General features: G+C 42.7%; 1 protein-coding gene and 1 long non-coding RNA gene across 6 annotated transcripts in view; one reads left to right on the top strand and one right to left on the bottom strand.

The window, feature by feature from the left end:
• LOC143691104 (uncharacterized) overlaps positions 1 to 27,227 on the top strand; it is a 75,502-nt gene that overhangs the window by 1,390 nt on the left and 46,885 nt on the right. The window contains exon 3 of one of the 5 annotated variants that reach the window (XR_013179348.1): positions 25,356 to 26,228. The exons of 2 other annotated variants lie outside the window; for them this stretch is intronic. This is a non-coding gene — a long non-coding RNA (uncharacterized LOC143691104). Of the gene's footprint in view, positions 1 to 4,979; positions 5,366 to 25,355; positions 26,229 to 27,227 lie in introns of those variants that run through there. 2 more of the 5 variants (XR_013179350.1, XR_013179347.1) reach the window with 2 other exon arrangements.
• Positions 5,283 to 26,120, bottom strand: LOC143691103 (1-acylglycerol-3-phosphate O-acyltransferase PNPLA3-like). The gene is made up of 8 exons (XM_077169122.1): positions 25,766 to 26,120; positions 24,567 to 24,632; positions 19,683 to 19,892; positions 18,695 to 18,755; positions 17,664 to 17,840; positions 15,816 to 15,948; positions 6,888 to 6,992; positions 5,283 to 5,929 (listed from the first exon to the last, which is right to left on the bottom strand). Exons 1-8 carry the CDS (start codon positions 25,976 to 25,978, stop codon positions 5,791 to 5,793), a joined length of 1,104 nt encoding a protein of 367 aa, XP_077025237.1. The 5' UTR covers positions 25,979 to 26,120; the 3' UTR covers positions 5,283 to 5,790.

Raw genomic sequence — 27,227 nt, 5'->3', positions numbered from 1 at the left:
AGGCCAGGTGCCACTTTAGGACATCTCACAGCAGTGTGGCCAGTGGGAAGTGGTAAACAGATAGAAAGTATGGGGTCTGGACTAGATCAAGGACTGGAATAAGAGGCTGGATTCTACTTAAATGGAGGCGGACCTGGCAGGACTTGGGGCCCAGCTGGAAGAGGGGGTGAGAAAAGTCAGAGTTCCTGGTTTGATGACTTGGTATCACCCACATCCAATGTGGCAGCACTTCAAAATGGATCTCTCTAGAGCTCCTCTCTGTGCTGTCTGTGGCTGGTGGGTAGGTAGGTAGTGAGGGCAATCTTCCTCAACTGCTGGCTGCAGCCTCAGATGGGAGCAGGTCTCCCCAGTCCCATAGGAAGGAGGGAGATTCAAGGAGGGTCTGGTCCAGTGTCCAGCCCCAAGAGGGCCCTGGTACTGTACCACAGAGGGTGACAATAACCTGAGAGCATCTTCATGAGTCCCAAGCGAAAGCCACACTGCTGAAGGGAGAGCAGTTAGCAATTAGCAGAAGTGAGACTGAAAACCCACCAAGGGAAATGTTTTTAAAGGGGCTTGCCTGTTATGGAAGAAAAGCAAAATGGGGGTTCCTTGGTATATAGATATGTGCCAGTTGGGCTGGGCTCTGTTGTCCACTTGCTGTGCAGGCTTTCTGGAGATGGGATTAGCATCTGCAATCAGTTCACTCAGGAGACTTAATAATGTTGGTGGGTCCCATCCAATCAGTTGATGCTTAAAGAAAAAAGAATGGGTTTTCCAATAGAAGAAGAAATTATGTCTCAACACTTGCATATCCACACTTGCTCTTGTTTCCAGGCTGCTGACCTACCTTACAAACTGCAGACTTGCCAGCCCTACAATTGTATAAGCCAATTTCCTAAAATAAATCTCAATAAATATATACATATGTCCTATTTGGCTATGTTTCCCTGGAGAATCCTGGCTAGCACTTGGAAAAGATAGACACAAGGGAAAGCTTTTAAAAAATAACATTTATTTTGAGTTAAATTCTCATTATAAAAATTATACATGTTCATCATAGAAATCTAGAAAATATATAATCATAGTGCGTAATTATAAATACTAATGTAATGATAACCACAGTAACTATTCTGGAATATATCCTTTCAGTCTTTTTTCTGTCTAGACACCCAGATACATAGAAAAACCCATGCATATATTATTTTATTTATTATTATTAATATTTTTATTGATAAATCTTAACACACAAATATTCCATACATGGTATACAATCAGTGGCTCACAATGTCAGCATGTAGTTTTGTGTTCATCACCATGATCATTTTTTAGAACATTTGCATCACTCCAGAAAAATAAATAAAAAGAAAAACTCATACATACCATACCCCTTGCCCCTCCCTCTCATTGACCACTAGTATTTCCGCCTACCCAATTTATATTAACCGTTGTCCCCCCCATTATTTATTTATTTTTATCCATATTTTTTTACTCAACTGTTCATACCCTAGATAAAAGGAGCATCAGACACAAGGTTTTCACAATCAGTCCCACTGTAAAAGCTAAATCATACAATCATTTTTAAGAATGATGTATTCTTTACATCAGTTTAAAAATGATATATTCCAGGCTACTGGAACTCAACTCAACAGTTTCAGGTACCTCCTTCCAGCTATTCCATTACACCAGAAACTAAAAAGGGATATTTAGATAATGCATAAGAATAACCTTCAGGGTAACCTCTTGATTCTGCTGAAATTTTATTTTGTCTCATTTCTCTCTTCCCCCTTTTAGTCAAAAAGGCTTTTTTATTCCCATGATGCTGAGTCCCGGCTCATCCCAGGAGTCCTGTCCCACATTGTCAGGGAGATTTACACCCCTGGGAGTCATGTTGCACGTAGTGGGTGGGGGTGGGGGGGGCAGGGAGTTCATTTAGAGTTCTCTCTCTAAGCCACATCTGAGCAACAAAGAGGGTCTCTGGAGGTACTCTTAGGCCTAATTTTAAGTAGGCTTAGCCTCTCCTTTGCAGGAATAAGTTTTATAGATGTGAACAAACCTGAAGATTTAGGGCTTGGCCTATTGATTTGATTGTCTCCAGTGTTTTTGAGAATATCAGAAATTCTCCAAATGGCAAAGCTGAATAGTTCCTCCTTTTTCCCCTGTACCCCAAGAGGACCTAGCAAATACTTCTTTATTCACTGCCTAAATTACTCTGGGATATATTGGGGGATCATACTAACCTGGACAAACCAACAAAGTCTCACTCCCTATTCAAAATTCCATATACTTACGGTGTTCAACTAAACTGATAATACAAGTTAAATTAGGAGATGTATAACCCAAAGTATAAATTTTGCACCAAATAAATATCTCTCCCTTTCTCTCACACAGAAGTTGAAGTTTTAAAATATGGACAATATCATCCTTTACTCTGTATTCTGATTTACCTTAGTCCTATCCATATCAGCTATATTCATATCTCTACTCGAAGTCAGATCCCTTTTTCAACTTTTTAAACAGTTCCTGTATAGTGTGCTGCTGACTTTCATAGCTTCAGAGCTCTAATTCTGAGTATCAGGTGTCACATAAATGCCCAAAGTTTCTGGGAATGATCAGGTTATAAACAATAGCTCAGTATCTCAGAATTTAGAAATAACAGTTACATCTCCTGAATATGTGTGACTGCTGTAAGAGTTTATAATCTAGGACCCTAAGTAGGCCCCAGCCTGATAACCCATGCTCTTGACTTCAAGTCACCAAGTTTTTATAGTTAGTCCAAATAAGTGAGCCATGATAATATTTGTCTTTCTGTTTCTGACATTTCATTCAACATACAGTCCTTAAGGTTCATTAACCTAGGCCCATGCCTCACAATTTCATCCCTTCGTGCTGCCACTCAGTAGTCTGTTGTATATATAAGCATAGGTTCCCCTTCCATTCCTCAGTTGTATGCTTAGGCTGCCTCTGTCCATTATGGATTGTGATCCCTGCCACCATAGACACCAGTGTGCAAATGTCCATTCATGTCCCCACAACAAAACTGGGCCAAAACTCTGCTTCAAGATTTGCAATCTGTTTTATTTACCGAAAACTATTGATCCCTGATTTTTTGGTTTGCAAAAGCTGCCAGAATGCAATATATCAAAAATAGGTTGGCTTTTACAATGGGGATTTATTGACTTACAATTTATAGTTTGTAGGCCATGAAAGTGTCCAAATTAAGGCATCAACCAGATGATAACTGAACTCTGAAGAAAAGGCTGCTGGCATCCAGGACATCTCTGTCACATGGGAAGGCACATGGCCAGTGTCTGCTAGTCCTTCCTTCCTGGGTTTCCTTACTTTCAGCTTCTGGTTCCTGTTGCCTCCTCTCCAAGCTTCTGTGGGTCCTTTCTTAACTTCTCCAGGGCTTTTCTCTCTCTAAGCTCTCTCAGCTTTTTCTGTCCTTTATCCTCTCATAAAGGACTCCAAAAAAGGATGAAGACGCACCTATTTGTCTGGGCCACATCTCAGTTGAAACAACCTAATCAATAGACCCATCCACAATAGGTCTGCACCCACAGGAATGAATTAAAGGAACATGGCCTTTACTGGGGCGCATAACAGCTTCAAACCACCACACCTGACATCAAATATAGTAGAAGTTGATTATTCTTGAGTGGAATATTCCAAAGCATAAACATACCATAAACTAGAAGGAGGGTTTCTTTGGGAAGGTAGGAGAAATCTAAGAATGTTTGTATGGGCTAATGAAAGATGCCCTCAGTCCAGGAGAGGTAGAGGTGGCAGGAGGGAAAAGCCTTGTGGTGTCTGGCTGGAGAAAGTGGGAAAAGGTAGCATTTAAGGTATAGGTGGAGAGGGAACTCTTGGTCATTTCTAAATAGTATGATAAATCATACGCTTATAATAAAGAACATTTTAAAAAGCAGAAAGAAAATAAGTTCCATGTAGTTCTATCAGCTGTTTGATATCTTTCCTGAGAACCTTTACAAAGCTAGATATATATATAAGTATTTACTTATATATATATGTAAGTATTTTGGCTACTATAAAATACTGTTAAATTTTAGTTATACCTGCTACTTACCTATGATGAGGTTCTGGTAAAGGTATGAGGATGAAGTAAAAGTGCTTAGGCCGAAGGTGTCCACAGGTACCAGTGCAGTTCAGAAAGGGTCAAGTGCTTTGTTCTGAAGCCCAGTAGCTGGGAGAGCCCAGCCACTCCTTCAGACTCACAAGAAATAGGAGCCAGGGCTCAAACTGAGACTTCTGCCCTGGAGGGGAAGCTTCCATGAACTAAGCTCTGATTCCTATTCCACAAGTAGCCCCTGCATCCAAGGAGTCCAAAACTTAATCTCAGCCAAAGAGGATGTGTCCTCAAGAGTTTCCCCTGGCATCACTTTCACTTGTAAAACCTGTCGCTTCTCGAAGGGCTTTCTCAGAACCTGCTGCTTTTTCAACGCTGAGATTCTTATTCAGTATGTGAGTTGTGACTTTCTTTGCCAGTGACAAGGAGGTTGAGTATATCCTTTTATAACTGTCATACTCAAATGCATAAATAAGAAAAAATACACCTTGAGTAATATTACCTTAGTTTGCCAATAAATCACTACACCTGAGGCAAAGGAGGTCCCCTGTCTCAAGTCTATTTTCCAATAAACCTGGGGGAGTAGAGTGGACATAGAGAAGACAGGGTGATTATGGCATGGGATGATGGGGAGGGGGAAAGAACACAGGTCAGAAGTCAGGGGAAAATAAACCAAGTTCACATTGCAAGGGTCCAGTGGAAATATTTTGCTTAAGTTTCAGGTGCCAAGATGACTGTCTGCTCAGTAGGGTTTTTCTAAGTTTCATTCTATTAACATTTCACTAATCACGTAATATAAACTCCAACAGATAAAATTTCCTTACATTTTTATCCAAAATAGTTTAATATTTTAGCTAGGTCAAAACAGATGTTCTCAAATGTGAATAATTTCTCTCTAATAACATCTGACCAGCAGGACAACTACTCGCAGGCTGCCCTTCTTGAAGAAGGATCACAACCCCTCATGCTGCACAGAACTCCTATCTGGGGAGGGAGAATCATGCTATTCTCTTCCTTTCAACCTCAAGAGTGCAAAAGGCCAAGGCTAGCCCAGTTCCCAGCCGCAAGGACCCCATCTGTCCAATCACTGGCTGTTCTAGGGCCTTCATACTGGACAGTCCATTAAGATGATTGTGAAATTATTTTGCCAGCAACCCAAATGAGCAGAAAATGGATTCTCCTCTAAAACCTCCAGAGGGGAATGCAGCTTGTCAGCAACTTGATTTTGGCCCATTGAGGCCTGTGTAGGACTTCAGATCCACACAACCACACCCAATAAATTCGTATTGTTTTAAGCCACTAAAAAAAAAAAAAAAAAAAATAGTTCTGAAATTGAGCCAGCAGTGGAGCCTGCTTGCTTGGCTTCCCAGATGCCTTGTTCCAAACAACTGAGGCAACTGATCCTTATATTTAACATGTTAGGTTTCCAGAGAAGTTGGATTTCCACTTTTAACAAAATTGTCATTCTAGCTTTTTGTAAAAACAGCTCCATTATGTGTCTTCAATAAACAATAAATTGAGTGCAGATACTAGCATTTTGTATTTCTGAAACATCAGCTTATTCAGAGACAGAGGAGGGGAAAGCTCAGAAAGTAGGGAAGGTTTTGCATCCTTCCAAAGATTTCCTAAACTCATCTCCTGAAATGAGAAACCCTTTTCTAGCTGTCCCACCCAGGCAGCTACTGTGCTGCCTGAGAAAACATTACACCAAACTGGAAACTGGATCACTGGGCGGCCTCAGCTTCGGGCCCTACTGGACAATCCATAGATTGGACATCTGGGCTCATGGCAGTCGGGGGAAGCCTGCAGCATCGGTCATGTTTTGGTTCATATGTGAAAGCTCCTGGCTTTGGAGTTTGGGATCTGAAACGTAGGAAGAAAGGTAGCTTAGCTGCTGTTCCTCACTGGCCCTTTTTGTTCTTTCCCAGTCATTGTAGTAGCCTTCTTGCTGGGGACCCTCTGTTGCCAGGCAGGCCCTGTAATCCACCCTCCAGTTCCCAGTGCAAACCGAATCCTCATGCTCACTATTGTAAACCCTGCCATGCCTGAAAATAATACCAAAAATGACAACAATAAAGTCTCATTTCCTGAGTGCCCACAGTATGTCAGATCCTGGGCTGGGGCTCTTAAAAACTGTACCTGTGATGGGGGCTCTTAAAAACCTACAAGAGGATGAAGATCCTTCCCATTGAAGAGGCCAGTGACAGATGCCCAGGATTTTTACAGTACGGTTCAGTCCCTGAACCACCACAAGAGCCTTCCTGTCCCATATCAGCAGTTTTCTGAATTCACAAAGGGGCAGAATTAGTGTTGCAGAGTGCCAGGTCCACCCCCAAAGGGGGTGTCCACATTTGCTGGCTCCTCCTGGCCCATGCTGAGAAGCCCAGCATGGCCCCTACCACACCTCCCTACCTGGGCTGCAGGTATGCAGGGCTGCTTCCTATAAGCAAAGCACAGGCTATCTGTCATGCCCTGGCCTTCATCCTGCTCCCTCTGCCTGAGATGCCCTTCCCCTGCTTTATCATCCAGCTCTGTCTGACTCTGCCATCAAGACTGAGCTCAAAAAGACTCCTCCTAAGGGAAGGCTTCCCACATCTCTCTGTGGGACTCCTGGGCACTCTTTGCAGTCCTGATTATCATTTTCAGTACCATGACCTGATTTACTCAGCTGCCACCCCAAGACAGAGGCTCCCTTCGCTAGAGGACAAGGTCCTCCTTGCTGACAGTTAGGCACTTATCAGTAGGTACTGGATATCACTGTGGCCTGACCAGATGATAAGGGTGCTTATGTAGAATCCGTATTCACAGCCAAATGATTTACCTGGAAGTGTGGAACAGAGAAGACATCATGTGAGAATAAATCTGGCAGACTGCCCACTGCAGCCACTGGATATCATCAGGAATATCCGGGAACCACATCACCAACCTGTGGAAATAAACCCAAAGCCCCAAAGGAAGGTTTATGGGAAGATGGCAAAGTAGACAGCTCCAGCAGTCAATCCTTTCACCAAAACAGCTATTAAACAGGCAGGACCTGTCTGAAACAAGTATTTGGAAACTGTGGACACCAGAAGAACACTGTACAGCATCCAAGGAAGAGGCTAATAAATTATGGTGCCCATCCCCTACTTTTGCAGCAGACCACCTTGGATTTCAGTCTCTGCCTAGCATGCTGGTAGCATTAAAAGGATGTAAATATTTTCTTCCTCAAGAACAGGGGTGGACCCAGCAGATCACTGATCACAGTTTTTCATTAGCAAATTCAGATCCCTGGGGACCAGTTTTAAGGGCAGCTATTGTTTTACCTGCCTCAGACAAAGGCTGCACAGTCAGTGTTTCAACCTGCCCTGGCTAGGGGCTGGGGTGGTAGAGTCTGCAGAAGCTGCATTTCCACGGGGCTGCAGAGTGCAGTTAGTTGAATGGCTGCATTTGCTGGACATGCTAGGAAAGTTCAGCTTTGGGGAGTGGTTGGAGAAGCTGTTGGCACCCATCCTGGTTCCCTCCCCTGGGCTTCTGGAGCTGGTCTATACCCCTGTTGGGGGTCCCTGGCCTTGATTTGCCTGGGAAAGACTGACTTGGAAAGTCTTCTCCATTGTGGCCTCCTCTCAGAATTTGGCCTCCAGGCAAAAGCAGATTGAGACAATTAAAAGAGTGTTAAAAACGACAGAGATGGATAGTCTGGGGCAAAGTCTTACTTTGAACATGCAGGAAGGGGAAGTCTGTTTCCTGGGAAACAGCAGAACTCTAAAACAAACAAGCAAAATCCCAGGACAAGACACAGGCCCAGAAAGACAGAGAAAACACTGCACACTGCATTTGTCTTGGGTAGACTTTCCTGACAAGAATGCAGATGGTCAAGAAAAATCCCTGTCTTATCACCAGTTGGCTACAAAACCAAGAAACAGACATCTCAGGGAATAATTCCCAAAGTAAACATTTTGAAGTATTAAAATGTACAGTGTGCAACAGAAGAGTACGAACAATGACACAGGAAATGACATGTCCAGATACCATCAAGCACACCAATATATACATAATGGGAGTCCAAGTAGGGGAAGAAAGAGAGAAAGGGCAGGAAGGAATATTCAAAGAAATAATGACAGAGAACTTCCCATCGTAGCAAAAGATGTGAATATGCATATCCAAGAAGCACAGATAACACCAAAAGGGATAAACATGAAGAAAATTACATGCTGCCATGTATTAATCATGCTGTCAAATGCAAAAGACAAGGAGATAGTTCTTGAAAGCTCCAAGAAAAAAGCAACAAGGGCATCGCATTTAGATTAAGGTCCAATTTCTCACCAGAAACCACAGAGGCAAGAAGGCAGTGGGTTGAAAGTGCTGAATGAAAACTTTCAACCCAGAATTTTATATCCAGCAAGACTATCGTTCAAAAATGAGGGAGAGATGGGCAGGCCACAGTGGCTCAGCAGGCCAGGTTCTTGCCTGCCATGCCGGAGACCTGGGTTTGATTCCTGGTGCCTGCCCATGTAAAATAAAAGGGAGAGATTAATACATTCTCAGGTAAAAAAAGCTGAGGGAATTCATCACCACTAGACATGCCTTATAAGCAATACTAAAGGGAGTTCTTCAGTCTAAAAGGAAAAGATACTAGACAGCAGTCCAAAGTGGCATTAAAAAAAAAAAAAAAGACTAGCAGTAAAGGTAACCATTTGGGTCATTATAAATGCTGGTATCATCGTATGGTGTTGTTTGTATATAAGTCCATTTCTTATTTCCTACCTGGGCTTAAATGCAAATTCATAAACAGCAATGATAAAACTATGTTTGGGGACATTTGGTGTGCAAGGATATAAGTGGTAACAAGTACAAAAATATGGTGGGGGATAGAGGGATGTGGTGGTTTGAAGCTGTTATGTACTGCAGAAAGGGCCATGTTCTTTCATTCCATCCCTATGGGTACAGACCTGTTGTGGATAGGACCTTTTGGTTAGATTATTTCAATTGAGATGTGTCCCCACCCATTCAACATGGGTCTTTATCCTTGTACTTTATGAGAGGATAAAGGACAGAAAAAGCCAAGAGAGTTGAGAGAAAAAAGCCTTGGAGAAGCAAGCAAGGACCCATGGAAGCTGAAAGAGCCAGTGATGCTAGAAGCTGAAAGCACTAAAACCCAGGAGAAAAGGACCAGCAGACCCTAGCCATGTGCCTTCCAATGTGACAGAGGTATCACAGATGCCAGCATCCTTTGTTCAGAGAAGGTATCCTCCTGTTGATACCTTGTTTGAACATTTTCCTGCCTTTAGAATTGTAACTTGTAAGCTAATAAATTCCTATTATTAAAAGCTAGTCTACTTCTGGCATATTGCATTTTGGCAGCTTTAGCAATCCGAAACCAAACTTTCCTATACCGAAATGGGGTATAGGAAAAGTATGTGTATGCTATTGAATTTGAGTTGGTATCAAACTAAATATGCTTGTTATATATTTAGGATGTTAAATTTTAACCCCATGGATACACAAAGAAAGTACATGTAAAATATAGCCAGATAGAAATGAGAAGGCACTCAATACAATTCAACACACACCAAAAAATAAATATAAAAGTAGGCATTATGGAAGTGAGGGACAAAATAGGTATAAGATTTACAAAGGGTAGATAACCAAATGGTAGAAGAAAGTCCTGCATTATCTGCAGTGACTTTAAATGTACATGGACTGAACTCACCACTCAAAAGGCAGAGATTGGAAGAATGGATAAAAAGTATGACACAATTATATGCTGTCTGCAAGAGACCCATCTTGAAGTCAAAGATACAAGTGGGGTGATGGTGAAAGGATAGAAAAAAAATACACCGTGCAAGCAGTAAACCAAAGAGAGCTGGGGTGGTTCTACTATTAGATATAAATAGACTTTAAGTCAAAAGCTATTTGTTATGCAGGTCAAAGATGGTCAAAGAGGGTCATTATATACTGATAAGGGAACAATTCAACAGGAAGATATAACAATTATGAATATATGCACCTAAGAGCAGGGCCCCAACATATATGAAGTAAATAGTGACAGATTTAAAGGGAGAAATGAGCGGTTCTACATTAATTGTAGGAGACTTTAATCCACCACTTTCAATAATGGGTAGAACATCTAGTCAGAAGATCAATAAGGAAGTACAAGACTTGAATGATACTCAAAAATCAACTAGCCCTATCAAACATATATAGAACACTTCACCCAACAAAAACAGAATACAAATTCTTCTCAAGGGCACGTGGATCCTTCTCCAGAATAGATCATACGTTGGGTCATGAAATAAATCTCAAGAAATTAAAAATTATTGGAATCATTCATGTATATTTTCCAACAACAGTGGAATGAGCTGAAAACCAATAAAACAGGGAGAAATTGAAAATTCACAAATATGTGGAAATTAAACAACATACTTCTAAAAGAGTAAAAAGGAAATCAGAAGAGAAATTAGGAAGTATCTTGAGGCAAATGAAAATGAAGATATAACATACTAAAACTGATGGGACATAGCAAAGGCACTGCTGAGTAGGTCATTTATAGTTCTAAATGCTTACATTAAAAAAGAAGAAAGACTGCAAATCAGAGACCTAACCTTAACACTGGAAGAACCAGAAAAAGAAGAGCAGACTAAACCTGAAGTGAGAGGAAGGAAAAAACAAAGATTACAATGGAAATAAATGAAATAAAAAACAAAAAGACAATAGAGACAATCAACAAAACCAAAAGTTGGCTCCTTGAAAATACTGATAAAATCAACAAACGTTTAGCTAGACTTACAAAGAAAAAAAAAAGAGGGAGGATACAAAATAAAGAAAATCAGAAATAAAAAGGGGATATTATTACCAAACCTGCTGAAATAAAGACTAAAAGAGGATACTATGAACACCTGTATGCCAATAAATTAGATAACCTAGATGAAGTGGAAATTCTTAGAAACACATACAAACTACATTGACTCAAGAAGAAGTACAAAGGGGTGCACAGTAGTTTGGTGGTAGAATGCTCACCTGCCATATAGGACAGCTGGATTTGATTCCCAGCTCATGAACCCCCCTCTAAAAAAAGAAAAAGAATAGATCTCAACAAACCAATTACTACAGAGATTAAATCAGTAATCAAAACCTCCCAACAACAACAAAAAACCCAGGACCATGTGGATCCACAGGGGAATTCTACCAAACATTTGAAAAAGACTTAACTCCAATTCTGTTCCAGCTCTTCCAAAAAACTGAGGAGGAAGGAGCACTCATAATTCATTCCAGGAGGCCAACAACATCACTTTCATACCAAAGCCAGATAAGGATACCACAAGAAAAGAAATCAACAGACTAATATCTCTTTTGAAAATATATGCAAAAATCCTCAACAAAATACCAGGAAACTGAGTGCAAGAGCACATTAAAAGAATAATAAACCATGATCAAGGGGGGATTTATCCCTGGTATGCAAGGGAGTTCAGCACAAGAAAACAATATAATACACGGCATTAACAAAATGAAAGGAAAAAACCCACATGATCATTTCAGTTGATGCAAAAAAGGCATTTGACAACATCCAGCACCCCATCGTGATAAAAACACTTTGACACTATAAATAGAAGGAAATTTCCTCAGTATGATAAAAGGCATATATGAAAGCCCAGAGCTAACATCATACTCAATGACAAAAGACTGAATGCTTTCCTCATAATATCAGGAATAAGACAAGATGTGCACTGTCCAGTCAACATTGTATTGGAAGTTTTTGCCAGAGCATATAGGCAAGAAAAAGAAAGAAAAGGCATCAAAATTAGAAAGGAAGGAGTAAAACTTTCCTTATTTGCAGACAATATGATCCTATATATAGGAAATACTGAAAAATCCACAGCAAAGCTCCTAGAGGTAATAAATGAATTCAGCAAAGTGGTGGGGTACAAGATCAATACCCAAAAATCAGTAGTGTTTGTAAATGTAAGCAATGAAAACCTGGAGGAAGAAGTCATGAAAAGAATTCCATTCACAATAGCAACTACAAGAATCAAATGCCTAGGAATAAATCTAACCAAGGATGTAAAGGATTTGTACATAGAAAACTACAAAACATTGCTAGAAGAAATCAAAGAAAGCCTAAATAAATGGAAGGACATTCTGTGTAGATGGATTGGAAGACCATATATTGCTAAGATGTTGATACAACCCAAAGCAGTTTATAGATTCAATGCAGTCCCAATCAAAATTCTAACAACCTTCTTTGCAGAAACAGGAAAGTGAATCATCAAATTTATATGGAAGTGTAAGGAGCTCCGAATAGGTAAGCCCATCTTGCAAAAGAAGAAAGAATTGGGTTTACTCATACTTCCTGATCTAAAAACTCATTACAAAGCCACAGTAATCAAAACAGCATGTACTGGTACGAGGACAGACATACAGACCAACTGAATCAAATTGAGTCCTCAGAAATCAATTCTCACATTTATGGCCAACTAATTTTTTGGGCCAATTATTTTTGACAAGATGACAAAGAGCAATCAATTGAGAAAGAAAAGTGTCTTCAACAAATGGTTTTGGGAAAACAGAATCTCCATTTGCCAAAGAAAGGAGGACTCTTACCTCACACCATATCCAAAATTCAACTAAAAATGGATCAAAGACCTAAATGTAGGAGCTATACCTATCAAACTCCTAGAAGAAAATGTAGGAAATTTCAGGACCCTGTGATAGCATTGATTTCTTAGCACAAACAACAAAAGGCAAAATAGATAAATCGAACCTCATCAAAATTAAACACTTTTGAGCCTTAAGCACCTTTATCATGAAAGTAAAATAAAAACTTACACAACAGGAGAAAATATTTTGAAACCTCCTATCTGATAAAAATTTAATATCCTGAATTTATAAGAAAATCCTTCAAGTTAACAACACAGACAAACAACTCAATTTAAAAATGGGCAAAAGACTTGAATAGATATCTCTGCAAAGAAGATATACAGTGGCTAGAAAGCACACAAAAGATGGTGAGCATCATTAGCCATCAGTCAAAACCATAATGAGATTCCATTTCACACCCTTTACAATGGCTGCTATTTAAAAAAAAACAAAAAAGGAAAATAAGTGTTGGAGAGGATGAGGATAAATAGAAACACTCATTTATTGCTGATGCCAATGTAAAATGATGTAGCCACTATGGAAGACAGTTTGGTAGTTCCTCAGAAACCCAAGTGTAGAACTGTCATATGACCTGGCAATCCCATTACTGGGTATATACCCAAAAGAACTGAAAGCAGGGACCTGAACAGATGTATTCACAGTGATGTTCCTAGCAGCATTATTCATAATTGCTAAAAGATGGAAGGAACCAAGTGTCCAGCAATGATGAATGGATAAATAAAATGTGATATATAAATCCAATGGAATATTATTCAGCCATGTACATAAAGTCTTTGAAGACATCATGTTGTCAAAGAAGCCAGGACAAAGGACAAATATTGTACGATTTCACTGATTCGTAACAATTAGAATGAGTGAACTAAATAGAGTCAGAATACAGATTATCAGGGGACAGGGTTGGGATAGGGAATAGGGATTTAAGGCTTAAAATGAACAGAGTTCCTATTTGGAATGATGGAAATGTTTCAGAAATGGACGGAGGTGATTATACCACAACATTGTCAATGTAATTAACAGCACTGATATATATATATATATCTGGATATGATAAAAGGGGAAATGTTTGATTATATATATGGTAAAAGATTAAACATTAAAAAAAAACCCATGGAACTACACTACACTGTGAACCCTGTGTTAACCCATGGATTTTTACTAATACTACAATTCTAAAAACGTGGTATCATCAATTTTAACAGATGTTCCACACCAACGCAAGGTATTGGTGGTAGTGTATGGGAATCCTACATTTATGCATGACTGTTCTGTAAACAAACAAATTTCTCTAAAAAAATAAAAATTAAAAAAGCTACAACCCAAACCACCACCAGCATGCTCACTCACACACGTATGCATTCAACGCATATAAATGTACAACCCTATCACTGCTGTGTTGGAATAAATCTAAAACCACCACCAGCACACTCACACTTGTACACACAAATGCACATACACATGAGAAGTTCATGGTATTAACATGCCTACAAGATAAAAAAAAAAAAAAAAAGAAAAAACCCCAACTCAAATGCAGATATATTACAACAGTACCCTCAGTCTTCATAACTGCCATAATCACCCCTAGTCCCAATTTGATGGAATTCAAGAAGATGAATTTGCAATTTCATGCCAAACAGAAAGCCCTAAAACAAAGTTAGCTCACGTTGATACAGGGAAGCTCAAATAATGTACATGGAAATGAAAGAAATTCTCTTCATTTTTTGAAGAGAAGTATAGCAAGATAGCAGCTGATGGAAAGTACCCCGTGGTCAAGATACCTCCACATTCTTCAAACCCTAGTTGGCCATGTGAGCCCAACAAGAGAAGCCTATGCGAAGCCCTAACCCATTTTTGCACAGGGCACAAACTTCCATGTAGTCCTCAAAATCCTGCTGATGGGTCAGGTTATTCACTCTTTCAGGAGCATTTTCCCAGGAATCTGTATCCCCACTCCTTGAGGATCCCTGAGTCTGAGATTTTAACAGCTTACATGTTGGTTGCCTAAAGGGAAAATCAACTGGTGGCTCGGAGGCCTGGCAGGCTCTGCCCAGGAGGTGGTCAGCACTTGTGTCTCCTCAAACTTTTAGGCTCTTTGGCTCCTGGTTTAATGGACTCCCGCCATTCCACACCAAATTCCTGCTATTTTTTAAGGTCAAATTCTAGAGTTTTTTTTTTTTAAATAAGTGCTTTCCATATTCTAGCAACCCATTGTGGTAGGGTTTCGAATCCAGCTCTCACAGATGAGGGAACAGCTATTTGAAAGGTAGGTTAATTTGCCTGAGCTCACACAACTTAGAAACTGCAGCTCCCTGATCTGTCTATTTCTAAAGCTGGTACTCTTTTTGTCTATCACCTACTTGTTGCTATCATTACTATTATCTGGAAATAAAAATCAACTATAACAGCACAACTTCACACACCCTTACTATTTTTTCTCTTGACCAACCTTGGTCTAGGGGAGTTCTCTTATCACCCGTTTTCTAGTCATAGAAACTGCAGCACAGAGAGAGAAATTCACCTGTTCCAGATCACACAGCTATGATCAGTGGTGCAAACAGGATTTGAACCAGAGCCATCTGGCCCCTTAGCTACGGCCCTGACCACTCTGCTCCCCTATCCTAGTGGGAGCCCAAGCAATGACTCCTGGGAACATCTTCCATTAACCTTTGCATTTTCCTTCCTGACTCTGAATCACATAAATTATAGCTATAATGAAAAGAGGGATTGCCTATACTCTTATGATGTTAATGTGATTTAACATTCTAGTCAGCTCTGTGACTTCACAGCTCTGACCCCAATCCCAGGGCTTCAGTTTCCCCAGGTGGTAATGAGGGGCTGGAACAGATGCTGCATGAGCCTGCAGCCAGTTCTGTCGAGTTTCCAGTCTGGTTTCTGAGCTTGTGCTGGGTGCCTGGGTGCTCATGAGGATAGGCTCACAGGAGGATAGGCAGACTCGTTTCTGGGGCCTTCCAAAAAGACTACGAGCTCCCCTCGGCAGGGACTCTGTCCACCCTGCTGGACCAGGCGCCTTGCCCTGGTGAAGGGCTTGACCTGTATTATCTCATTTCATCTTCTCATCACCCTGAGGAAGACACAGAGCACATGAAATTCTCACCTCTGGACAAGAGCAATCGCAGACTCCACAGGCAGTGTGCAGGGCAGCATCACATAGGACATTATCCTCAGGGGGAAGAAGTTCATCATTTTGCTCATGTAGCCACTTCTGTCTTTTATTGCTTCACGCAGTGCTGAAAAAGTAATTGGGTCACTTTAGGTATGATATGACCCCCCAGCTTAAAATTTAAACCATTTTACCCAGCTAGTGCTGGAAATTTCTATGAAATAGTCCTGGCAGCCTGTCAGGCATTGAATCGTGTCCCCTACAAAAGCCATGTTCAAGTTCTAACCCCTGGTACTGTGTGTGCAAAGATGCTGTTACTAATTAAGGTGCCTAAAGTGAGTGAGGGCCACCTTAATCCAATAAAGCTGAAGTCCTTATGAGCAAGGAAAACTGGACACGGAAGTAGAAGGCAGAAGTCAGTGGAAGCAAAGGGGCCGACACAAGGAGAGAGAGATTGCTAATGACAGAGGATTGCAGGAATACTGTAGACCCCAGGGGAGAAAGCACGCCCTGGCAGAACCTTGACGTCATACTTCTAGCCTCCAAACCACAAGACAAGAAGTCTTGATGAAGTCAACCAGTTTGTAGGATCTGTCATAGCACCCCTCACAAGCTTAGTCAGAGCCTGAGAGTCAGAAGCATTTCACAATGAGAAATGGGCTGGTCCCTTCCACAGCAAGGGCTGGTCGAGATGAAATGGGAACACAGCTAGAATAGCCCATAGATGGCCTCCAGGTTTCCAACGAACAATTCTCTCTCTCTCTCTTTTTTTTTGTATGCTGTATGGCAGGCCACATTTCATTATTTTTCCATGTGAGTTATTCTGTTATTGCAGCACCATTTGTTGAATTTTTGTTTGTCTGTTTTGTGTGTGTGTGTATGTGTGTATGTGTTTGGGGGGGAAGGGGAGTGCGTGGACCGGGATTTGAACCTGGGTCTCCCACATGGCAGGTGGGAATTCTACCACTGAACTACTCATGCACCCCCGAACAACTCTCTTTTACACTCACAAATATTTATGGAGGAATACATGAACTTCTGTCTCTACTACCCCCTCCTTTATGAGCTTCTCCTTGCACCCCTCACCTGGATTCATCTCTTTCATCCCAGAGCCTCACAGATTTTTATTTCTAATGATGGCTTCACAGTACCTCAAATCATATTACCTTGGACAGATGATGTCTCCCATCTATTAGATCATTAGTGCCTCAAGGGCAAGGAATTGTACCTGATGCATCCTTGATTTTCTCCAGGTGCCTTGGAAACTGGTTTGTACATCCAGCTTCCTGTCTGTGCAACAATTGTTGACATTATAAAGCATATCACTTTTCCCAGGGAGGTTCAAATTTTGGATTTGGGGGAAGAAGGATAAGGACAGCCATATTGAGGAAGGAGGCTTTGGGATGGGTCACTGGGCAGAAAGCAGTGACTGGAATTACCCTGTGCAAGAATGAGCCTGGCCCAAAGGCAGAATACCCATGGGTGCAGAACAGCTGGAGCTTAGGAAATGCTGGCAGAAGCAGCAGGAAGGGGAACAGAGGGCCTTGGAGGAGTGTGCGCCTTATCAAATGAACTGAAAATGGGCTCAACCAGAGTTTATTTTCTCTGGTCATCACCCCTTGATAAGTGAGACTCAGCCAGATAACTGGACAGGTGGGAGGCCTTTGGGTGTGGGAGGTGGTTGCCCCATGCTCAGCCTTTCCTTGGTTGCTCTGGCTCATCTCTTCCCAAATCAACTGCATGACCATCTCCAGCGTACATAGGAAAGAAACTCTTTTCTCCTTCACATATCCTCGGAAAACAGCATCCTTTGCCTGTCCCTACCCCATGAATAGTTGGTACCTATAATGAGCTTGGGGCAGAGGGTCTCTAACAGCTCATCTCCCTCGGGCCACGTCTCCAAGGTAGCTGTCTCCCAGGGAGCCTCCAGGCTTATGTTTTCCCAGCAGGGAGCAGTGACGTCCAACTCTCTCTCTGCTGAGTATAAATTCAGGCTCAGCACTGGTCTGGTACCGATGCCTACAAAGGGCATGAGAAAACAAATTCATCAGGGTAATCTGGGAAATAGAGACCATTACTTACCTCCCCACCCATTGAACTAGAGAGTAGGCATGCAAGCACAGGACAAAGTAATTAGCTGAAATCCAAGGAGGGACAGGCATTTGTAATAAAAATAAGTGGGGGGGTCTTTGAAGCCAGACAGGTGAATTCAGCCCCTGGCTGTACTTTTGATCATGTCTTCTTTGTCTTGGCCAAAGTAAATCAAGCCATAATCCAACAACTTTGAGTATTCAAGAAAAGTAGCTCCAAAGACATCTAATACTTGCCTCCACTCTAATGCTTCCAGACACTGAAAGAGCTGGGATGACTCATAGGTGCCATCCTGCCTAGGTAGGAGAAGTAGTTTACCAGGCATGATCCCCACCTGGCTGGAGATAACCATTCTGATTACATCATTCTGGCAATAGTCCAGAAACTCTGTTCTAAGTCATCACCTGTTAGATGAAAGGTTTGCTATTTTTCAAGCAGCAAAGAAAAGCAAACATAAATGCCTCATAGGTAACCCTATGAGAAGGGGATGAGGTGATCCTGTGAGAGGAGAAAAAGCCCTGGGGTCATAAGTTCCCAGGGTTAAATCCCAACTCTGCCCCTCAGGGTCAGGTGCCCTATGCTAAATCCTCTAAATTTCCATTTTCTCATCTATAAAGTGGGGGAAAGGATTTCATATCTCACAGGGCTATACATGGATTGCCCAAGACTGGCATCAAAGTACTGAGCCCTGGGTGATGTAACTGAGGTTCAGTCTCTTTCCAAAGATTGCCAGCAAGAGATCCAGCTAACAGGGCTCATCTGACCTCCCATCCCATACATACCCTGCTCTTCCAAGAATCTTAGAGTGTCCAAATATCCTCGGAGGCATATATCACCAGCTTCCTGGGAGCAAATCAAATAAGGTAACTGCAGAGAAGAATCTGTAAATGCCATTTATTTAAACATCATCTGAAGACTGCAGAGCTGTAGTGAAGGAGCCTTCAAATCCCGAGGCCCTCCATCTGACTGACAGGGCCACCACGAAGCCAAACAAAGGGCCTTGTGCTTCTGGGAGACAGCACTCAGATATCACCTGCTCCATGGAGTCTTTGGTGGAAACCCAGGCAGGACAGGTGCTTGTTTCTCTGGGCTCCTTTGTCCCCGGGACAAGTCTTCCTTCTGACACGTCAGACCCTGTAGTTATCACTAGTCCAACAGTAGCTGTCTCTTCTGCTAACGAGTATATGGCCTGCCCCCATGCTCCCAGCAGCCAAGGCAGAGTGGGGTACAATTAATGACTGATCTCTATAAATGACACATGAAAACGTTCTGTAGTATAGCCTTTCCACTCTCCAGGAGTGTCAGCTGTTGATACACATTGTATTACACAACCTATTTCTCTCTGGGGACAACTACTGTCAGGAAACCCAGTTACCCATTGTTCAATGTCCGAGTAGAAGGCACACTAAAAACGGTCCAAAGAGGGTAAACCATCTAATGCTGAGGTTCTTGATCATGGGTGTGAATAATAATTTTCTGGGTAACTTAAACATTCTAACACATAGGCTTCACTGCTGACCAATTAAATCACAACCTCTAGGAGTGAGGTCTGAGCTTCAGTTGTGTTTAAATGTTTCCAGGAGATTCCAAGGGCAGCAAGATGGAGAATTACTGAGTTTCTGGGACAAGCCAATCTTTTTCTACTTCATCTTTTCAATGACTGTTTCTGTTCATTTATACATAGAACAACTGGTATCTCCTGGGAAACAGGAGGACAAAAGAACTGCACGTGTGCACACACAGAGACACACGTGCACACACACCACTTACCTTAACATCTGGGGGGACTAACGCTCTGAATAAAAGGTGGGCATTCTCTGAACAGAGACGTAGACTGAGCTTGTTGATGTTCACGTGAAGAAAGTTTGTGGACTTGGCCTTGGGGCAGATATCGTGCTCCCCATAGAAGGGGGACACAGTGATGGTTGTGTTGGCATCAGTGAAGGGCATATTGTCACTCCCACCGCCATCCACATATCGCTGTTAAAGGAGAAAATCAGGACACATATTGTCAGAAGTTCTGACCTAGAGTTGCATGTGTTTTTCTGGCTATGGGTAGATGCTTCTCAGCTTGCCAGCAGGCTGATGTGGCAGACCAGGGTCTTTAGAATGACATTTAGTCAATCTTTTAGTAAATCCTTACTGAGTACTTCTGTGCAGATACTCAGGGCAGCCTTGAGCTGTTGTGCAGTTTGTGTGACGCAGAAACATGCTTGGACGAGAGGCAAGATGGAGGCTGGAGTTCAGCCCATCACTTCCTAGCCAAGTCCTATGCCCAGGTGGGTGCCCACATGAGTGCTTTCTGTTATGTGCATAGAGGCAGCATGTAAATGAGGGCCTCAGTGGTCACCTGAGAGAGAGCCGATGGAGACCCAGCCACTCCCCTAGAGGAGAGGGGATCACAGGTTCAAATCCAATCGCCCTGGTGCTTGGGAAATCTTGTAAAGGATACTTAACCTCTGTGGGTCATCTCTTTCCAAACCTTGAAAATGCAAATAACCATCATCTTGAAAGACTCCAAGACTTAAATGAAATAGTGAAACCACAGTCCAGATGCTCCCCAGATGATGTCTTCTTATCCTCGAACTATATCCTTAAAGAATATAATTGTCCACAGGCAGGCTGAAATATACAGTTGTTCCAATAATTTGGACAGAGTTTTCACCTATGGAATCGGTTGTCCAGAATGATTCGCAAACCACAACCAGCCCACCTAGTTGTCAGGATGCCCCCAGAAGTATTCTTTCACACACTCAAAATGGAACATGTTCCTCAGCTGGTCCTTCCAAGTAGAGAAATAACAGGGTAGAGGTTGACTGAAAAGAAATACAGTAAAGAACTTGCCATGATTCGCCATGTTTGGGCCATTAAGGGAGACTTGTCTTGAGTCCAGAAATGATCACACAGAGGCACAGTAACATCTTTCCAATCATAGCAACCCAGTTTCTATGGAAGATGGATCAAGGTACCAAAACCTCACTGGCATAAAGGAACATGGAACCAAATGTCAGAACTTTGCAGTTAAGACCGAAGAGGGAGGAGACCACGTTGACTGTTTTTTGTTTAAGGGATATACCAAAGTCCAGTTGTTCCTTTACCAGACACAATTTTTCCTTCCATTTTGAAGTTTTCTAGAGTAATGTCCTGAGTTTGCTCAATGGATTCTCAAGAATGATCCATTGTGCTTTGAGCAGGGCTTAAGTGAGTTTACTGAATAGATGACTGTGTATCAGCTGAGGCCAGGTGGCCTTGGGGAAGGGAAAGGTAATAAACATCACAGCCTGCATTACCAAATACCTACATATGCCAGGCTTTGTACAAAGCATTTTGCCTGCCTTATTGCCTTCAATTCCAAAACGACTCTATGGTGTTGTGTTACTGTGAACCCACACCTTGCAAGTCAATCTCAGAAAGATAAGAAAGTTGTTCAAAGTGGTCCAGCTCATAAATGGGAGAACAGGGATTCAATTCTAGGTTTGTGTGTCATGCAGAGGCTGTGAAGATTTGGGACAGCCACTTCCTCATGCTAGGCCTCAGTTTCCCTGCCTGTAAAAGGGGATGACAGTGCATCTGGGCCATGAGTGAAGTTATGAGTGTGTAAATAAATGCCTCTGTTCTTCAGACATATGGCCTGTACCTAGTGTGAACCGAGAGGGTCTCTAAAGTGCTTTCCTGCTCGGAGACAGGGGGATTTCATGACCTCCCTCCCTAGCACACAGGATTAACAGGTTTTCTCCAACTTGGCACTATGGCCATTTAGGTCAGATCATTGGGGTTGGCGGCTGTTCTGTGCATTACAGAATGTTAAACAGCATTCTTAGCTCTACTCACTAGATGCTAGTAGCACTCCCCAGTTGTGATATCCCACTGAGAGTTGTGGTGGTACTGGGGGATACAGTTACCTCTCATGGACAACCACTTCCTAGAAGAATGCTGCCAGGTACCCCAGCACAGACCCAGTGCATACTCCACAGCCTAGAGATCACCTCAACTGTTGTTTCCTCATCCCCAGCATGGCCCAGCTATCAGCCAGTGCACCTATTTGTTGAATTGAACCAAATTCCAACACTACCAGCAGCTTCTGACCAAAGCCCTGGGCTGAAAAGGACAGAGCCCAACTCTAAAGGGACTGAAGCCCTCAACCAGGAGGAAGAGTCACAACTGAGCACTTGGCAGTCAGGAGCCATCAGCAGGAGGCTTTTGGGTGCCCTGGTGCCTAGCTGTGGGAAAGAACAAAACCTCTGTGTGCAGTCACTGACAGGATGAGGGGCTCTGCCTGGACTAGGGCAAGTCATGGCAATAGCACCATCCAAACCATGCTTTGGGCACTCAGGGGCCGGGTCAGTGGCCCGGTGGAGCCCTGTGATTGGTGGGATGGGGAAAGGAGAAGTTGAGATGCCCTCCAGTTAGACTAATCCAGGCCTCATCTTGTGGGAATGAGGCATAGCTCCAACCTTCCTGATTGGGCCCTGATGCTGGGGCACTCACTGCATGTCCCTGGTTCTCAGTTTCCTCCAGTCACGTGGGAAGAATAATCACATTCCTCTTTAATGGCAAGCACTGAATATGACAATACCTATGAAACACAGTCAATCCTCATTATTCATGGATTCCTTCTCTCGGTGTTTTTGTGGTCATTTGTAGATGGGCACAAAGTGGGTGAAATGTCTCATTCCCAGCTGAGATCATGAAGGCAGCACCTGGCCTTCCTGTCTCAGCTCTGATACTATAAACAAGTGTCCTTTACATCATATATTTAGCATCATAGTTTTTGCATTTTTTTTGCGTTATGTGGGTGATTAATCTGTTTAAAAGACCACCCAGCATAGTGCTGAAGTGCTGTCTAGGGTCCCTGAGCACACGAAAGCTATACTATGCCTTTCAGAGAATATATGTACATTCAAGAAGCTCTGTTCTGACTTAGAGTTCTAGTCCTGTTGGCTATTAATGAACTCCAATTACCTGCCTCCCCAATGGGACTGAGATTAAATTTGCTTAGATTTTCATTCAGCAGCCTTGTTCAAATATTGCTCTAAATTATCCTGAAGGCAATGATACGATTTGTAAATGGGATTCAGGGCGGGGGGGGGGGGGGGCAGTCTCTAAAAGAACTTTTCTAGAAGAGACAAAGAACTTCCTAAGGAACTATTGTTATCAAAATTTAAGGAGGAAGCAAAATATATAACCAATGTCCTCAAACAGAAAGACACATAAAACAACGTTAAAGTTGAGGGACTGTTATGACCAACATCTCCCAAGAACCTAATCCTCCATTTCCTCTAGGGTCAGTGGTTCAGCATTGGCCACTTCTTTTTCTGGAGACCTCAGAAAACATAAGTACTGTGACCATTGAGAATCAACTATATTTGACTGGTATTATGTGGTTGATAAATGTGAGTTCTCTCTGCGAGTTGGTTCTGCTTATTCTACAAACAAGATTTTATCAAATATTCTGCTACTCTTCTCATAGATCTAGAAGTGTCCATAAATGCTAACATTTTAGAGACTAGACACAATGTGGCCAAACAAAGTAAGACAAAAACTGTATGAGGCCAGAGGCACAGACTTTTTGGTTAAGAAAACATATTACTGTTCTATTTCCCCTAGGAATCAAGCTCCCCTTACACGTGTAACACATTGGAAAGCGTCTTATATTTTAACTAATATACACCTATTGCCACCAAGAAACTAGGATTTAAGGGATTATTTTGATTATTAAATCATTACATAGCTATTCCTTTTTGCTTTCTGGTATATTGCAGTTAACAGAGGGACACTCCGGAAATCTCTAAATTGTAATCCAGCTGCCTTCATCTCTGATAACGATTGTATAGCCCTTATCTTCTGCCCCTGTGATTGTAAAAACCTGGTGACTAACCTTCATTTCTACCCAGTTATCCAGTTTTCAACTTTAGAGTCTTGTAATCACTAAAGACAGCCCCTAATGTCTATTAATGAAGGGTCCTGGGTCAGCCCAGAACTAACCCACCCCAAGTCCAAAGTTATCTTGATAACTGAGACTGGATCTAACCAAAGTGGGCCTGCCTGACATGCACAGTAGCTTAGACTTTAACCTACAAATCACTTACACCTCATCCCACTCTTTTCTTAATTACTAAGCATGTAATTAATCTGCGCATGCTTAATAATCAGATCACCTCTAATTACATCATCTGAGGACTGTGCTCATTATCCTAAACCCTGGCCATCTTTTCTCTAATAAAAATACCCAAGTGACTGCAGTTGGAGGAGACAGATTTTGGGCCGCTAGGCCATCTGCTCTCCTACTATGCACCTAGAGACAAACTCTTTCTTTGAAACCCCGGGGTCTCAGGAATTGGTTATTGAGTGCATCAGGCAAAATAATCCACTAGCATTGGCGCTTGGGTGAGGATGAAGTAAACCAGCCAGCTTACCTGACAGGTTTCCCAGTAATTAATTATAAACAAAGTTGATTTTGCTGCTGAGGTGGATTGGAAGGGGGACACCTTTGGCTTCTCCTCTGAAAGGCCAAGAAGCACAAGGCTCCACATTTGGGGACTGGGGAGGCATTGAGCCTGGTGCTTGCAGGAAGGAGCTGGGCAATTGCACCTTTAAAGGAAAGACCCACGGATCCTGGACACATCACTAGGAACCACCACAATGCAGACTTACCACACCTCTGAAGGAAGGAGGGATTAAACCACAGTAGAAGGGGATGAAACTGGAACAAATCAAGACCTGTGAAGACACAAGGGAGTGAAGTCACTGGCCGGAACACAGTGTGCCTGCCTTTAATTCCTCTTTAAGGCCTCTTCTCAGCCTTATCCAATCAAACAGGCAACAAAGCTGAAAATCCACATTGCACAGAGGAGGTGCTTTGGTCAGTGAGTTGAGTGAAGGATGAACCAAAAACGTAAGTGCACGGTTTTTCCCTACAGCATAAGTTCCTAAAGCATCTGTTCTGGACATAACCTTCCAGCCCCTGTTCCCCACAACAGAGCTGTGCTAGACCTGCGTAGACAGGCCCAAGAGTGACTGGCTCACTTATGATTGGGAAGGGGCTAGACTGGGGGTTTCTTAAATGTTGATGTTCACCAGAATCATCTGGGGAGCCTGTTGAAACCCAGATTCTAGGCTCATCCCATAAGATTCTGATACCGTTGGCTGGGGTGGGTGCCTGAGAGTGCATTTCTAACAACTCCCAAGTCTTGCTGCCATTACAAGGATCAGACTTTGAGTCATACCATGCTAGAGAGCTTTAAGGAAGATGGGGCACTGATTTGTGACATACTAGCCATATGGGCATGACAGGTGCTGGCTGCCTAGGAAAAGCTTCTGGAAATGAGAGGACAAAACCAGCTGCTGAGATGTGCTGGGCTGTTGGTTATGTGGGCAAGGCTGCTGTCTTGAACAAACCTGTGATTAGCATCAGCCAAATTAAATGGTATTTTGATATTGCAGGTGATCTTCTCTGTGCTGGGCCCTGGGGACAGAGGCAAAGAAGACATGCTCTCATACCTGTGGGGACTCACACTAGAAGGCCTTGTGATGGAGCATGTGTAGAACATGTCATGGTGAGAGAACACTGGAAAGGTTTCCTGGAGGAGGTGGTCATGATTCAAGTCTCAAAGGATGGACAGGGATAGCTTAAAAGTTAAACTTTACTGGAATATTCAGGGTTTTCTAATGCTTCCGAGCAGACCACCCAACGCACACTGAGTTTATGCTGCTCTGGGGCCCACAGCAAAACAGTATCACACGAAGCCAAGTTCCTTTGCATCTCATGAGATGGGGCAGGTAACCTAGGACACTCCTCTCTGTGTTGCTTCTGAAACCAAACTTCACAACACCTAGAGAAGTAAACAGCTTACATCCACGACTTCCTCTTTGGACTTGAAATCAGACACCAGTACGTTTTTCCCATCAGATACTCTGGTTAGCGAGACACACATTTTGCCGGAGACGAGCTGGTGGATGTTGTCTGGTAAATGTTTGTTGAGTTTCTCTCGAAAGTAATTGCTCACGTTGAAGGACGGGTGCAGAATGCCAATATTCCGTTTCCTGGCTTCCCGGACAAGGCCCATGAGGACCTGTAAGGTCAGGTCTGTTGGCGGGAGACAAATATACAGAGGAATGTACCACACTGAAGACACTGAATGCTTTATGGCAAGGCCAGATGAAGCCAGACACCCTGGAGGCTGCCTGCCTTTCTCTCCACCTGCACTGTCCAATACAGTAGCCAGTATTGAGCCCTTGAAATGTGGCTAGTGAAAACTGTATGTGCTAAACACATACCTGATTTTGAAACCTTCGCACACACACAAAGAATGTGAACTATGTAATTAATCATGTTATAAGTTGATTGTATATGAAAATGATGCTATTTTGCGTATGTATTTGGCTAAACAAACTATATTATTAAATTTAATCCCACTTGAGTCTTTTACTTCTGTCAATGTGACCACTAGAAAATGTACAATTATCCATCTGGTGTGTACTATATTTCTATTGAAAAGAACTGCTCTAGTTTTTGCCACAGGAACAATCCCTCGCTTCTAGAGGCCCAGGTCAACTGACCCCATCTCCACTCCCCACAAGCTAGAAGCCAGGAACCCATTGGCACCAGAGATTTATTTAGCTCCAAAGGGTGCGGGAGAAAGCACACAGACTTGGATCTGAGTTTGAATACCGGTTCCACCAACTTACTACCTGAGTGGCCTCAGCAAAACAACAGCTCCACTTTTCTAAGTTTCACACAGCCTCTTTAAGATGGAACATTATTTATCTACCATTTGGAGTCAGAAGGGATTATTAGATAAGATGCTCTCTGTGAGGTGCAGCAGAGCAGCATCCTGTCTCGCAGCAGCCTGTCGAGTGGGCATGGGACACCTTCCGGCTCCCACTAACCTTCCTCACTGGCCCATCTGCCTGAGGCCCATTCTTCTAGACTGAGACCTGACCAACTATAAATCTTAGGCTGCACAAGGACAGATCTCACCTCCTTCTTATCCTGACTCAATTCTGACCTCCTCTCAGCTCTCCCTCCATGTTTGTCCGGGCTGAGCCCGGCAGAAACACAGAATTGCACATGGCTGGTTCTGCCTATCACTCCTGATCAAGTCAGCACAGCTCAGGTGCACTCTAGGTCATAGCCCCTAGGAAATCCTCCTCAGTGGCACCCTGGAGCCACCTGTGCACAGCCCCCTCTGAGACAGGGGGTCAAGTCCAGGGACTCCCAGAGCACCTGGAGCCTCTCCTGCCAAAACCTCTGCATCCACTCTTCAGGACTTGGTTGTCCCAAGCCTCTCCCTGGCCCTGCTAGGCACAGCCTGA

This window comes from Tamandua tetradactyla, chromosome 7, assembly GCF_023851605.1.
Source record: "Tamandua tetradactyla isolate mTamTet1 chromosome 7, mTamTet1.pri, whole genome shotgun sequence".
NCBI lineage: Eukaryota > Metazoa > Chordata > Mammalia > Pilosa > Myrmecophagidae > Tamandua > Tamandua tetradactyla.
This window is presented reverse-complemented; position numbering and strand designations above follow the sequence as displayed.

What these genes read in the sequence shown, in the direction of transcription:
- LOC143691103 (XM_077169122.1), bottom strand. Translation starts at nt 25,978, where the DNA reads ATGGGCCTTGTCCGGGAAGCCAGGAAACGGAATATTGGCATTCTGCAC. An exon ending in GCGATTGCTCTTGTCCAGAG is followed by an intron (nt 6,993 to 15,815) that starts GTGAGAATTTCA and finishes TTATTTCCACAG; the next exon opens with GTTGGTGATGTGGTTCCCGG. An exon ending in TCTCTGTTCCACACTTCCAG is followed by an intron (nt 5,930 to 6,887) that starts GTAAATCATTTG and finishes CCTACGTTTCAG; the next exon opens with ATCCCAAACTCCAAAGCCAG.